General features: G+C 46.8%; 1 protein-coding gene across 1 annotated transcript in view; it reads left to right on the forward strand.

Annotated features, from left to right (window-relative positions):
* Window positions 1–13,407, forward strand: part of LOC144888507 (uncharacterized) — an 82,894-nt gene extending 69,487 nt beyond the window's left edge. Inside the window, exons 4-7 of the mRNA XM_078766598.1 lie at window positions 8,834–8,885; window positions 8,988–9,083; window positions 11,525–11,670; window positions 13,327–13,407. Coding sequence (XP_078622724.1) covers window positions 8,834–8,885; window positions 8,988–9,083; window positions 11,525–11,670; window positions 13,327–13,330 — 298 coding nt within the window. The 3' untranslated portion in view covers window positions 13,331–13,407. The remainder of the gene's footprint in view (window positions 1–8,833; window positions 8,886–8,987; window positions 9,084–11,524; window positions 11,671–13,326) is intronic.
* The last annotated feature ends 158 nt before the right edge of the window (window positions 13,408–13,565 follow it).

The raw sequence follows: 13,565 nt of genomic DNA on the forward strand, positions 1-13,565 counted from the left end.
AGCCGAGGGAGGGCTAGGATAATGTTAGGGAATTAGAAGACTGTGGATACCAATAATTAAGTAGAGACACTTGTACTGTAGTGGGGACGTAGGTAGCTTAGGTGGATGATAATGACAAGGGAGTGCATAGTGTAAAGGCACGACGGGAAAGCACGAGTTTTAGGGGAAGTAGTCAGATAGATGATGCAGTGTGTGTGAGGAATTGTGTTGAGATAAATGGAATTGTGTTTGAGGTGTGAGCACAAAAGGTGTGTGAGACAAAAGGTGTGTGAGATAAATGATGTGTGAGAATATTTGGTGTGGAATGCTTGGTGTGGAATCGAAGGTGTGGAATGCATGGTGCGAAGGATTGAATGGGGGGAGAGTGGAACCCATTCACGAAAGCCCGGGGTGGGTAGTGTAAAGCCAGGTAGAGGGTATATGCAAAATTTGTATGGATATTGACACCTGTGGTGCGGGCAGTAGCAAGTAGTGCTTTGTAGGGTGCGTGAGTATGTGGAATGGATGGGCGTGTGGTTTAATTGGTGCATATGGTTATTGGGGCACTCCGCCACTGGTAGTTTGTCGGCCAGGTGAGGCCGCAGGTAGGCTCTGGGAGCCAGTTAGGGTAGTTGTGAGTTGTTGAGTGGGGCCCGAGGATCCAAAGGAAGGACCCGGGTTGCCCAATGCCAAGGTGGCAGGAGGGGCTTTCCCCAGTTTAGGTAGTCGCAGGAGCAGGTAAGCTCGGGTGGCGACTTCAGTGGCGGAGGTGCGCAGGTAGGCAGACCTGCTAGTGGAGCCACACGACCCAGCCCCGAAATTGTGCAAGGGCACAGAGTGAAAATTTGAGGGAGTGAGACCCAAATTTCAGGGGCACCACAGAGTGGACAATGGGAATTCGGGTTTTTAGAACCACGTAGTTTAAAGAGGCCGATTGGCAGGGTACGACCCCGGGTAGTTTAACAGAGTAAATGTCACTAGTGTAGTTAGGATGAGAAATCCCTTCGCACCATCCACAGCCAGTCACCAAGGAGGACGAAGCTCCACACCGAGGCTCTGTAAGCCATTTGAGAGGTGAGACGCATCACGACGTAAGGGTGACATTGTGTTTGTTCCATTCCTTCCTGGGAGGGCTTGGGAGACGAATTTGGAATAGAGGGGGATATGGGAGACAAGACATAGAGACGAATTTGTAAATACAAGGAGGGCTAGGGTAGTGTACGCCGACGGTGGGGCCACGCACGGCTAGGGACGAGCCTGCTCTGCTCGTTCTTCCGTGCCCCTTGCACTGCATTACATTGTTCTATGTGCCGTTGCGTCCTTTCCGCTTTGCTGGTCGTGCTTTGTCTCTCCCCCCACCCCAGGACCATTTTGGAGGTGGAGCTGTGCAGCACCATCGACCTGTGCAGCATTCTTTCTGCACCTTGTTACATCTGTGCAGCCGAACTGCACAGCATTTGCTGCCATATCCTTTTACTGTAACTTTGCTGCACCTGTGCAGCACTTTCCTGCCACAAACACTTTGCTGCATCTTACACACTCATGGACCACAAGCTTTGTGGCCTTGCACCTCTGCTGTGCAGCACTTTGCTGCAACATCACCTTGCATCTTCGGACCACTTGTTTTGAGTGGCATTAATGTCACGCAGTCGGACCACATGAGGTTGGCCCTGCCTGGCAAAGAAATGAAATAAACGCTTTTTTTTTGTGCATTTTTCTGTTATGGTGTGCTAGGGATGAGAAGATTTGTAGGTTTAGTTAGCCCTGAAGATCAAAAATGGCCTGTATGCTGGTCCGGGGGCTAGCCGGTTTGATATATGCACACAGAAGAAGCAAGAAGCAAGATGCAAGAAGCAAGCAGCAAATGTTATGATGATGAGTGTGTTTTGTGTTTTTGCTGTGCTTTCTCTCCCCTCCAATCTTCTCTTCCAAAAAGGACATGTCCTGGGTGATAGAATTGTAAATAAATTAAGTTTTTTGTGCTTGTAAATATAAAAATGCTGCCCACCGGCTATGTGTTTAGTTTGACAAATTCCGGAATTCGGTTAATTGTGGGCGTGAATCTGATAGGTAGCTACTCAATGCAATAGGGGGGACATATTTAGTGTTTTAAAACACTTGTTTAAGTGTTCTGATACGGGTCAGAGTAAATGTTAGGGGGACCCACACCTATATGTCACATGTAAAAGTAAAGTTAATTTTGCATGTCATTCTCTAATCGGTCGTTCCATTTTTGTTGGGTTCGACTCGGGGACGAGTCTGACGAGGGAGGGGGGTAGTGTTGCAGTTCTGTGTTTTTGCAATAAAGGTTAATTTTCCCCTCATAGTTAGTCACACGACAACACGTAGCCTCGCGATAGTTCAGTTATTTCTTAGTAAATGTAAGCATAGTCCTTTTCCTGTGTTAGTTTTGCGTTGAGTAGAATAATAAGAGTTAGGTCCCTTTCCAATGCTTTATGCCGCCTCGATACTTTGAGTTTTGGCGCAAATCACCACGAGGCCCTGACAAGTCGATCCAGGCCGAAGGAAGGCGGGACAGAAGGAGTGGGGGAGTGACCGGTAAGCACGAGCCGCCAATCAGGGATCGAAGGGAGTGGCTTAGCACTGCGTCAAAAGGCGTGATTTGGAACATTCGATGCGGGCTAAGGGCGTGGCAATATAACCCCTTTGCGCAAAGCCCCCACCTCAGTTTTGAGGGGAGAGGCGCTTGAACAAGTTATGAGCCGGGGTCCTCTGTTGAACAGTTCTGAGAGTGCGCGGTGTTGAATTGAGTTACAAGATAAACGCTTGGTTGAGCTTGAGGCAGATCCTCTATTGAGTTACGAGGGTGAAAGCGCGCCGTTGATTAATCGCGCTGTGAGGAACCGCCGAGCCAGGCGAGAGACGCGCATATTCGCCTACCTGCCTTTGTTCGAGATACGTGCCGCAAGGATCCCTCCCGCCTGCCTGCCTGCCTTCGTCGAGGGACGTGCTGTGACCGTGGAGGGCCACGCCGGGCGAGCTGTTCCTGAACAACGTAGCCGGCGCTTTCAGCACATGAACATTTCCTTCCTTCATTCCCCCTGTGAGTGTGAACGGGCCTGTTGTCTGGGATAAATAAGCTAAGACTGTATAAGATCTGCCCTGTGTCTCTGCTTCTACCAATCATTGTAAATAATAATTATTAAACGTGTTATTTCTTTGATTCGACCGTTTCGTCCTTTCCATCTATTGACTAGGCGTGGTACGAACTATCGCTCTAATCAGGTTCCAATACAAAGGTAATAGCACGGACCACGTGGTGCGCCATCCGCCCGGGTGCGCTCAAATTACGCGTGGTTCGTGCGAGACTTGATCCCCGCTTCCGCGGCGGCGTGAGTACTTAGGTACGTGCGAACATTGTCCCGAAACCCTGTCTCGCGTCCGACCGGAAGTGGCGACTAAAGTCTCGCGGTTGCGACGACCCAAAAAGAACAAGGGGCTTAATCTCCCCTTGGTAAGGGCAGGAGGGTCGCGCGTGGAAACCATAACAACATATTGTTGCGGATATGGGATTTGCATCCATCCATATCCGCTTGTAAATATTCCCCTATTTCCTCAATACTTCCCAACTATCCCCAATCCCCCATTCCCTAGTCCCATTTTCTGTAAACAACACTCTGTAGACCCGACCTCCCCCTATTTCCCCCATTAAATGTCGTGCCCAGGTTCACCGCATCTCATGTAAGACAACTATAGGACATCTTGCTAGTTATTCTTAGTCTATGTCAGTTAAGGACTCGTTTCCATTACTTCTGACCCTTCGTTGCACTAGAATGTGATTGTATGGCACCGTTAGGAAGTTTAGGACCTCCCAATACCTCCCCGCAGCTCTTCCTCACAGTTCAACAACAACAACAACAACAACGACAACGGGCGCGGGAAGTGCGCGTCCTCACTCCGGCTTGGTTGGTAGGGGGTGTTGGGAGGGCATCAGGCCTTCCCAACGAGCCGCCATCGAACATGTGCTCGACGGGGTTACCAAATAGGGGCTCCCTGTCAGCTCCTCGTCAAGGGCGGAGCCCGGTAACCCCCGCACCCAATGGCAGCGGCGGACCGGCCCCAATGGGGTGGAGCCAACCAGCCGAGGGCGTGTCACTCCCCGCTGAGCATGCGCAGGGAGAGGGAGGTGACGTGAGATGCGCGCTGAGCTTGGAGCAAGCAAGACGTACCCTCCGAGCGCTGTGAGGCCTCCCCGCATCCTCTGGACTGGACCGTGCTTTATCCTGTCCCCGAGCCAAGGTGCACCTTGTGCTATCGACTGCCTGTCCCTTCCTGCCATCAATCCCTGTGTAAGTCAGCCTTGTTCCGTTTGTCTGTGGTCTGTCTGGGATAAGATAAGACGGTAATTAAGTGCCCATCTCTTCTGTGTCTTTTACCTCACTCTGCCGTGTAATCTACCCCCCTTTTCTCCACCACTGTAATTATACCCTCCTCCGGAGGTCTTGAGAACTGTACCCCTTGCGTCGTTTCCTCTTTCCCAGTCGTCGTGTCCTTTCTATCATTGATTTGGCATAGCGCGATTTGGTCAACGTCTGGGTGGAATCGGGGTCTAGTCGGGGAATAACTGTTCGGTCGCGGCAATACCACCGCTCGGTAAATAACATCTAAACCGCGTCCGTAACAATATATATATATATATATATATATATATATACTGTATATAGATATAGATATATAGATATCCTTGTAAGGGAACTCATATTGTAGCACTGGACGTATAGTAATATAATAACATAGATATAAAAGCAGGTGCAGTGTTGTGATTTGAAAAGAGAATTTTAATACCCAATTGAAAACACGGTGAATCTAAAGTTCTATAACATGATGGAAGCTGACGAAAGTAAACCATAATTAGTGGGAATACATGAACTGCTGCGGCAGCAGTAAATAAATAAAAACAGCCCAGAGTAGTAATGTATCTATCTATAATTCCAGTAATCTCTGTACGTTTGTACGTTTGTACGTCTGTACGTCTGTACGTCTGTACGTTTGTCTGTGACCGCTGTTTCTCGACAACTACCGGTCCGATATACTTGAAACTTGCCAGGTATATTGCTGGGGACCCGAGGATGTGCCTTTTCAAGGTTTGAAATTAATCGGACAAGTACTTACCGAGCTATGGCGATTTAGCCGTTCGCCGTTCGCTTTGCCGTTGCGAATGGACCAAACCATTCATGTAAATAGAGGGGGGGGGGGTTCTGTGGTCGTTCGCTTTGGCTTTGCGAATGGACCAAACCATTCATGTAAATAGAGGGGGGGGGGTTCTGTGGTCGTTCGCTTTGGCTTTGCGAATGGACCAAACCATTCATGTAAATAGAGGGGGGGGGGGGGGGGGTTCTGTGGTCGTTGCGAATGGACCAAACCATTGTTTTTTTTTTTGTAGTTTTTTTTTTTTTTTGCAGTTTTTTTTTTTTTGCAAGGAACGGGCACCCACGTACGGGCACGTCCTAGCTTATATATAGTACGGGCATGCCCTAGTATTAAATAATGCACATGAACCATCATTTCGCTCTTCTATCAAACTCCCTTCCGTTTCATTTTAAAACCTCTCTTGTTCAACCACAGCCCCGGTGGGCCTCCGGCCTCCTCTCTCCTCCCCAGTGTGCCCATTGCAAAGCACAAGCACCCCAACAACTCAATGTGTACATATATTCTGGCTGCTCCACAACACCTCATAAGGGGGCGGTGCTACACTGCTACAGTCATCCTGCATGCACACTGCATGACAGAAGGCTGATGCAAAGTCAACAGCCTCATGTCACGACAATAAGTCAGCACGAAGCCGGCGAACACCACTGCGCGTCTCGCCGGCCAATGGGCGGGGCCAAAGGGCGGAGCCAATAGTGGGCGGTGCTACAGTGGGCCCGCGTGCGTACCGCGCGCGAGGCTGTTGCGAAAAGTCAGGACGAGGGCACATAAACATCGCAGTCGAACAACAGGTTTTGGCGGCTATTGCCAAAATACTTTTGATCCCTTTGGCGATGCAAAAACGGTCCCTGTTATTTTGCACAAATCTCAGGTGGCATCAACAAGTTTGTTTTCATTCCCTGATCAACATCATGATTGTCGCCGAGAATGATCGTAAAACTAAAAGTAATAGATCATTTACAGTACGGTGCATTGAAAACACAGCTCGAACCCTGTTTCTTCTTGTGTGCGCTTGTGACAATTTGTAGTTGTTGAAAGATTGGCCAATAATCGTTGCTGCATGTTTGGAAAGAAATGCATTTTCAAGTCACGAACCTTCGGACTCTTGCGGAGGAGGTTGGGCGACCTTTGATTGAATTTGAATTGTTGAAAAGCAAATGTTGAAAGAAGGTGTAATTGAACGGCGTGTGGAGAGGGTGAGTACCACACTTACACGTATGAGGGATGGTACATTGATTGAACAGTGTGTCGGATTTTTGCACATGCATCATATTGATTTTATTGGAGTAGAGGAGGACAAACGTTTGAGGATGTTTGTAAATTGACCAAGGTATGTATTGGACAAAAGATAAGCTGGACAAGGTGATGTGTGGTCATGTCTATACAACTTGACTTACTCACCTGATCAATATCGGATTATTTAGACTTTTAGTGAATCATCGAGAATATTGATGTTGAAAGAGTGCACCACGGTAATGATGGGCCAAATGGGAGAGGAGTGGACGGAGGGCGGTGGGGGGTGTGGGGGTGGGGGGTTGTGACCAGGAACTATCGACCTGACCCTGGTTGGAAGAATTTGGTGATTGTCCCAGCTGTTCGTTTCTTCCTATGATATCAGATGTACACGCACATATGCATACAGATCATTTCCTTTTGAGAGAGGGGGCAGTTGAGGGGATTGTTTTGTGATTTTTTTTGTGTGTGCCCATGATCTGAACCTGGGTGTCACCAGCAATTATGCAAAGTTTGTGAAGGCTGGTCAAGCGGTGTGGAATTGCATAGGAATGAAAGAAAAGTCTTCACACACACACACACACACACACACACACACACACACACACACACACACACACACACACACACACACACACACACACACACACACACACACACACACACAGCCATCTCCATGCACGCGCGTGTGTGTATCATTGGTGGGAAGAGGGGTAGGATAACTAAGGACGATATGGGATGAATTTCTGCATGAGAGAGTAGGTTTATGTGGAAGAATTCCCCTGCTGAGTTAACATCAGGGGCAGTGGATATGGGAAACCAGTCCTGAAAGAAGATGGCTGCTTGCAGTCCCTGCCATGAGGGAACTCCCAAACTCGCCAATGTTAAGGTGTCCGTTTATTATCTCCATAATTCGGATTTCAGAAGATGCAACAGAGTCCTCCCAGGGACTCGAAGTGTCTACATTCGTTTCTGTGAAGGATTGTGATTCATGGACCAGTTTGTATAGTTTTGTTGTTCTCCAAGTTTTGTTCCGAGAGCTCTTTTGAGGATCGTCATCGAGCCCCGGACAGATTCCAACTGCAGTTCGTTTGTAGTAATATTCCCAGGGATGATTTTTAAGATCTCTGTTGGGTTCTTTTTTTTTATCATTCCCATTGCTCTAATTATCACTGGTACCATTTTTGTGCGATTCAGCTTCCAGGATATTTTCACTTCATTTTTGAGGTCTTGGTATTTGGTCATTTTCTTGATTTCTGCAATATTTGGACCAAAATCACTGCGTACTGATATCTCAATCAGCAATGCTGTCTCTTCCTTTTTGTTTGTGATTGCTATGTCTGGTGACAGTGCTTTGTTTTCTATGTTCACGCTGGATGGGATCATCAGGTCATACGTGAGCATTATGTCCTTGTTTTCAATGATGGCTTTTGGGTCATCTTTCCATGAGTTTTGTGGAACTGGGATATTGAAATTTCTGTAGATGTGTCAGTGGATTACTCTACATACCTTGTTGTGCCTTTGGGTGTACAGCTGTTCTGACATGAGTGTTTTTACATTCCGATAGGAGGTGACTCGTGCTTTCTGTTTCTACCTTGCAGAACCTGCCTTGTCTGATTGACTCAGTTTTACCATCTTTTTATATCCATTGGTGTGGTATCCTTGGTTTCAGGCATTAATAATGATTCGTTCTCCATACCAGTTGAGCTGACCTCTTCTTAGCCATTCCAGTGATCCTTCTTTGTCTATCCCCAATCTGTCCAACATTTTTCTTTTTTCCCTGCTCTTCTGTCCTTCTCCCAGGTGTCACTATATATCTGTTGATATTTACCCTCGTCAGAGGAGAGGGTATTGCATTTGGGTCCGTTTGTTTGTTTGTCTGGACAGAATGCGAGTATGCTTTTCTCTGCAACAGTCGGTCCGATTGACATGAAAGTTTCACTAAGGGAGCGCCTCCTCCTGTGCAATTTTTAATGATAATTTTGATGTCATAAGCCACGTAGTATGGGTGGGATCTTGGAAAAAAACGAAAAACTTTGCACCTCTATATCTCTACAACTGCTCCATGGAAAAAATTGAAACATGACTCACGGTCAGGTACTCCCCATGGGGAACAACATATATTCATGATGATGTCATCAGTGCCAGTTCAGTAGAACGCTTAATCTGATCAGTTTGAAATTTCTTGAGCGTGATCTACACAAAAATTGTATGGGAGAATTAAATTGATGACGTCATCTGAACATGTGGATCAGCAGTCATGTTGGATTGAACATAAATCTACGTTGTCAATAAACCACATAACCACAACAGCTAATGAACACCACACAAAATACACCACATAAACACATCCTGTTGAGGGTCTGCAATCTCTATTGCTCTTTCTTGTTCATCTTGTATTTTTCTTTTGTCTTTTTTGCAATCATTGGGGCTGCATTTGTTCCTGTTACAGTTTGGTGCATGACATCTTCTATTCGCACCTGTTTTTGGAAGTTTTTTGCAAGGTGAGCGAGAGATACCTTTTCTGGTTTGAATGTTTTCATACTTGTACACAAATGGTATTCGGTAGTCTGTTGAGCTTTTAACGTACTCTGCTAATCCTTCAGTTGTCGTTCTGTGCACTTGATCGAGTTCCATCAAGCCACCACCTCCTTCTTCAAATGGAGTTCCATCAGGCCGCCACCTCCATCTTTCTTCGGCAGGTACATTCTTGGAATGCACTGCTTTTTGTAAAAACATTTTGTAGAAAGTGAATGTGTACGTGTCCGAGTCTATATGTTGTCACTTTGAAAAAAATAATTCTCTACAACTGCTTGTCCATTTGATGTGAAACTTTAAACATAGGAGGGACTCCCAATGGACAATATTAGATTGCTAACTCTGACGTCATAGGTCACATTGTATGGCAGCCCGATGGGATTAACGAATTAAAGGATTAAAATTAAATAAACACGATTGGATTAAAGAAAAAAAAATTGGACATCTTTTTCTACAAAACCGCTCAAAGAAAAAAATTAAACTGGACATATGTCATAAACTTCCCATAGAGTATATAAGGTAACAATGATGTCATCATTGAAGTGGTATTCCAGCCATAATTGGTTGAATCAAAATTCTTATCCAAAAATTCTTTTAAAAAACATTTTAAAATCTTCTTCTCCAGAGCCGCTTAACAGATCGATGCAAAACTCCCTACATATGATCGACCAGCTATGGGGAATATAGTTTGAATTTTTTTTTTCATATTCACCTTCACTGATGCAATTTAGCCTTTATGTGCACAAAAGTGGTCGTTAATTATCCTAACAATCAAGAAAGCTACGGATAATGGCAATGTATGTGACGTAATAGTAATGCACGTGCTAATCAAGAAAGCTACGGATAATGGCAATGTATGTGACGTAATAGCAATGCACGTGCTAATCAAGAAAGCTACGGATAATGGCAATGTATGTGACGTAATAGTAATGCACGTGCTAATCAAGAAAGCTACGGATAATGGCAATGTATGTGACGTAATAGTAATGCACGTGCTAATCAAGAAAGCTACGGATAATGGCAATGTATGTGACGTAATAGCAATGCACGTGCTAATCAAGAAAGCTACGGATAATGGCAATGTATGTGACGTAATAGCAATGCACGTGCTAATCAAGAAAGCTACGGATAATGGCAATGTATGTGACGTAATAGCAATGCACGTGCTAATCAAGAAAGCTACGGATAATGGCAATGTATGTGACGTAATAGTAATGCACGTGCTAATCAAGAAAGCTACGGATAATGGCAATGTATGTGACGTAATAGCAATGCACGTGCTAATCAAGAAAACTACGGATAATGGCAATGTATGTGACGTAATAGCAATGCACGTGCTAATCAAGAAAGCTACGGACAATGGCAATGTATGTGACGTAATAGCAATGCACGTGATACGGATATATACGGAATAATGGGAATGTATGTGATACGGGTAGTTTTATTTGTGGAGAGTTTTATTTTGATTGCACGATTAATTATGTTGTAGATTATGTGTGAAAACACTCCTCATTAAATAGTTTTACGATTACATAACGGGCATAACTTATAACATGTATAGCAGTATGAAGTGTCTGTGCCATCCCTACACAAGGATTACAACACATGTTCGTTTGCATTATGAAATTTGAAATTACAAGTAATGTGAATAAAACAGTTTTACATGTTATGTCATCGCAATACATATATTATTATTACAAGCAACGATACCCGCCCTATGGGCGGGGCTTCAATTGGGAAGCCCAAATGAAAAGGAAAAAATATCAGAAATTGAAGGCTTTTTTATTTTAAACGATTCATATAAACATCCGTTGAATCATATCACATGCATATCATCAAAATCTAAACAGTACATGGCACCCATTTTGAAAAAAGATTGAATTCTGCAAAACGGAAGCGGCCGCTACACGTCTTTCTCAGTCGCACGTTTATGTGTGAAGAGTGCACGCCGAATCTGTAACACGGAAGCGGCTGCTACACCTGTTTCTCAGTCGCTTTGCACACGCTGCCGTGTTACTTCGGAGCCGCACGTTTATATAGGAAGAGTTCGTCAGGAGTCGATCTACTCTCTCCTGGTACGTAGAATAAACAGTATTTGTAGAATTTCAACAAAAGCCACATCACTGTTCATATCGGTAAATATTATTCCATCGTGTTTGGAAAAACTGGAAAATTGGTAAAACAATAGAGCCTATTTTACTCCCAGGGATCCCAGGAATACCCACCCAAAATATCGTTGCGATCGGTTGAGCCGTTTTTGCGGTACCTTCGAGCAGACGGACAGACATTTGGTGAATTGTAGTAAGATAATGTCAATTGGTCCAAAAAATACACAGGGGACATCAATATATATGTATGGCCCGTATGTCATCATCATCATCATCATGGTTGATACCTTAAGTAGCCGAAGACGGCAGTTCACATGTGACGTTTGAACAACATGGGCAGCAAATGTATTTATAGGGTAGGAACTGCTGCTACCCAGAAAACAACCACACTCGGAGATAACAAGCAGTGTACCCTAGCTGGTGTCAAAGGATATCCAAGAGGACTAGACCACAAATTGGTACCCACGGTTTACGCAGGAATTCGTCATTTCTTTCAGGGTGCAGGCGATAACTTGCCAACTTTTCGCGAAAGACAGCATGGGATCTTTAACATCCACCATGAGGCCCCCAGTACTGGCAGATTGGATCTCCGGCTTAACGTCCTTTCGATGGACGTTCATTGCCCTGCATGCCAACCATCAGGGTAAAGTTTGTAATTTGGTCAAGATGCGAACCTGGGCTAGACCAATAAATCAAAGGTGAGTGTGCACACCTTTCGCCTCTCTCCTGACAGTGCGTGTGTAAAGTAATAACAACTTCTTACGCTTCGTCTTCCACACAGTCAGCCATTGTGATCTTCAATGATACTCAACGCCATTAGTGGAAGTCTCCGGGGCTTTCTCGGGTTACTCTGCGTGCTATCCTTATGCAGCCTCACTTGGGTGCTTCTCGTTATCTCTGTGGATGCTTCCTCGCCTGATCCCGATGGGCTTCCTCATCATCTCTGCGGATGCTTCCTCACCTAATCTCCAGTTGCTTCTTGGCCTGCTCCCCAGTTGCTTCCTCCCCTGCTCTCCATTTGCCTCCCCGCCTGCTCTCCAGTTGCTTCCTCGCCTGCTCTCCAGTTGCTTCCTCGCCTGCTCTCCAGTTGCTTCCTCGTCTGCTCTCCAGTTGCTTCCTCGCCTGCTCTCCAGTTGCTTCCTCGCTTGCTCTCCAGTTGCTTCCTCGCCTGCTCTCCAGTTGCTTCCTCGCCTGCTCTCCAGTTGCTTCCTCGCCTGCTCTCCATTTGCTTCCTCGCCTGCTCTCCAGTTGCTTCCTCGCCTGCTCTCCAGTTGCTTCCTCACCTGCTCTCCAGTTGCTTCCTCGCCTGCTCTCCAGTTGCTTCCTCGCCTGCTCTCCAGTTGCTTCCTCGCCTGCTTTCCAGTTGCTTCCTCGCCTGCTTTCCAGTTGCTTCCTCACCTGCCCTCCAGTTGTTTCCTCGCCTGCTCTCCTTGGTGCTCGCACGCCTGCTCTCCTTGGTGCTCCCACGCCTGCTCTCCAGTTGCTTCCTCGCCTGCTCTCCAGTTGCTTCCTCGCCTGCTTTCCAGTTGCTTCCTCGCCTGCTCTCCAGTTGCTTCCTCGCATGCTCTGCAGTTGCTTCCTCGCCTGCTCTCCTTGGTGCTCCCACGCCTGCTCTCCTTGGTGCTCCCACGCCTGCTCTCCAGTTGCTTCCTCGCCTGCTTTCCAGTTGCTTCCTCACCTGCTCTCCAGTTGCTTCCTCGCCTGCTCTGCAGTTGCTTCCTCGCCTGCTCTCCTTGGTGCTCCCACGCCTGCTCTCCTTGGTGCTCCCACGCCTGCTCTCCAGTTGCTTCCTCGCCTGCTTTCCAGTTGCTTCCTCGCCTGCTCTCCAGTTGCTTCCTCGCCTGCTTTCCAGTTGCTTCCTCGCCTGCTCTCCAGTTGCTTCCTCGCCTGCTCTGCAGTTGCTTCCTCGCCTGCTCTCCTTGGTGCTCCCACGCCTGCTCTCCTTGGTGCTCCCACGCCTGCTCTCCAGTTGCTTCCTCGCCTGCTTTCCAGTTGCTTCCTCACCTGCTCTCCAGTTACTTCCTCGCCTGCTCTGCAGTTGCTTCCTCGCCTGCTCCCCTTGGTGCTCCCACGCCTGCTCTCCTTGGTGCCCCCACGCCTGCTCTCCGGCTTGCTTCCTCGCCTTCCCTCCAGTTGCTTCTAAGCCTGCTCTCCAGTTGCTTCTAAGCCTGCTCTGCAGTGGCTTGTTTGCCTGGTATCCAGTTGTTTTTTTCGCCTGATCCCGAGAGGCTTGTTTGCCTGTTTCCATCCATAGTGCTTCCTTGCATGATCCGCAAATGTTTCCTCGCGTCTTCTCCAGGTGATTCGTCGCCTGCTCCCCGAGTTCGTCCTTACATACTCCTCGGGTGCTACTCACTCATTTACACAGCTGTACTTCTGCCTCCATGCTCAGCACTTCATTAATGCAAACATTGTAAGCGTTGCCTGCGACTTGTGTGGTGGTTGCATACACGTGCTCTTTGGTTGCTGCTTTTGAAAGCCGTCCAAATGCTCCATGCTGCATGCACACAGTTTGGTTGCTGTTTATAAGCAGTGAAG

Source organism: Myxine glutinosa, chromosome 12 (genome assembly GCF_964187855.1).
Source record: "Myxine glutinosa chromosome 12, kmMyxGlut1.1, whole genome shotgun sequence".
NCBI classification, from domain to species: Eukaryota; Metazoa; Chordata; class Myxini; order Myxiniformes; family Myxinidae; genus Myxine; species Myxine glutinosa.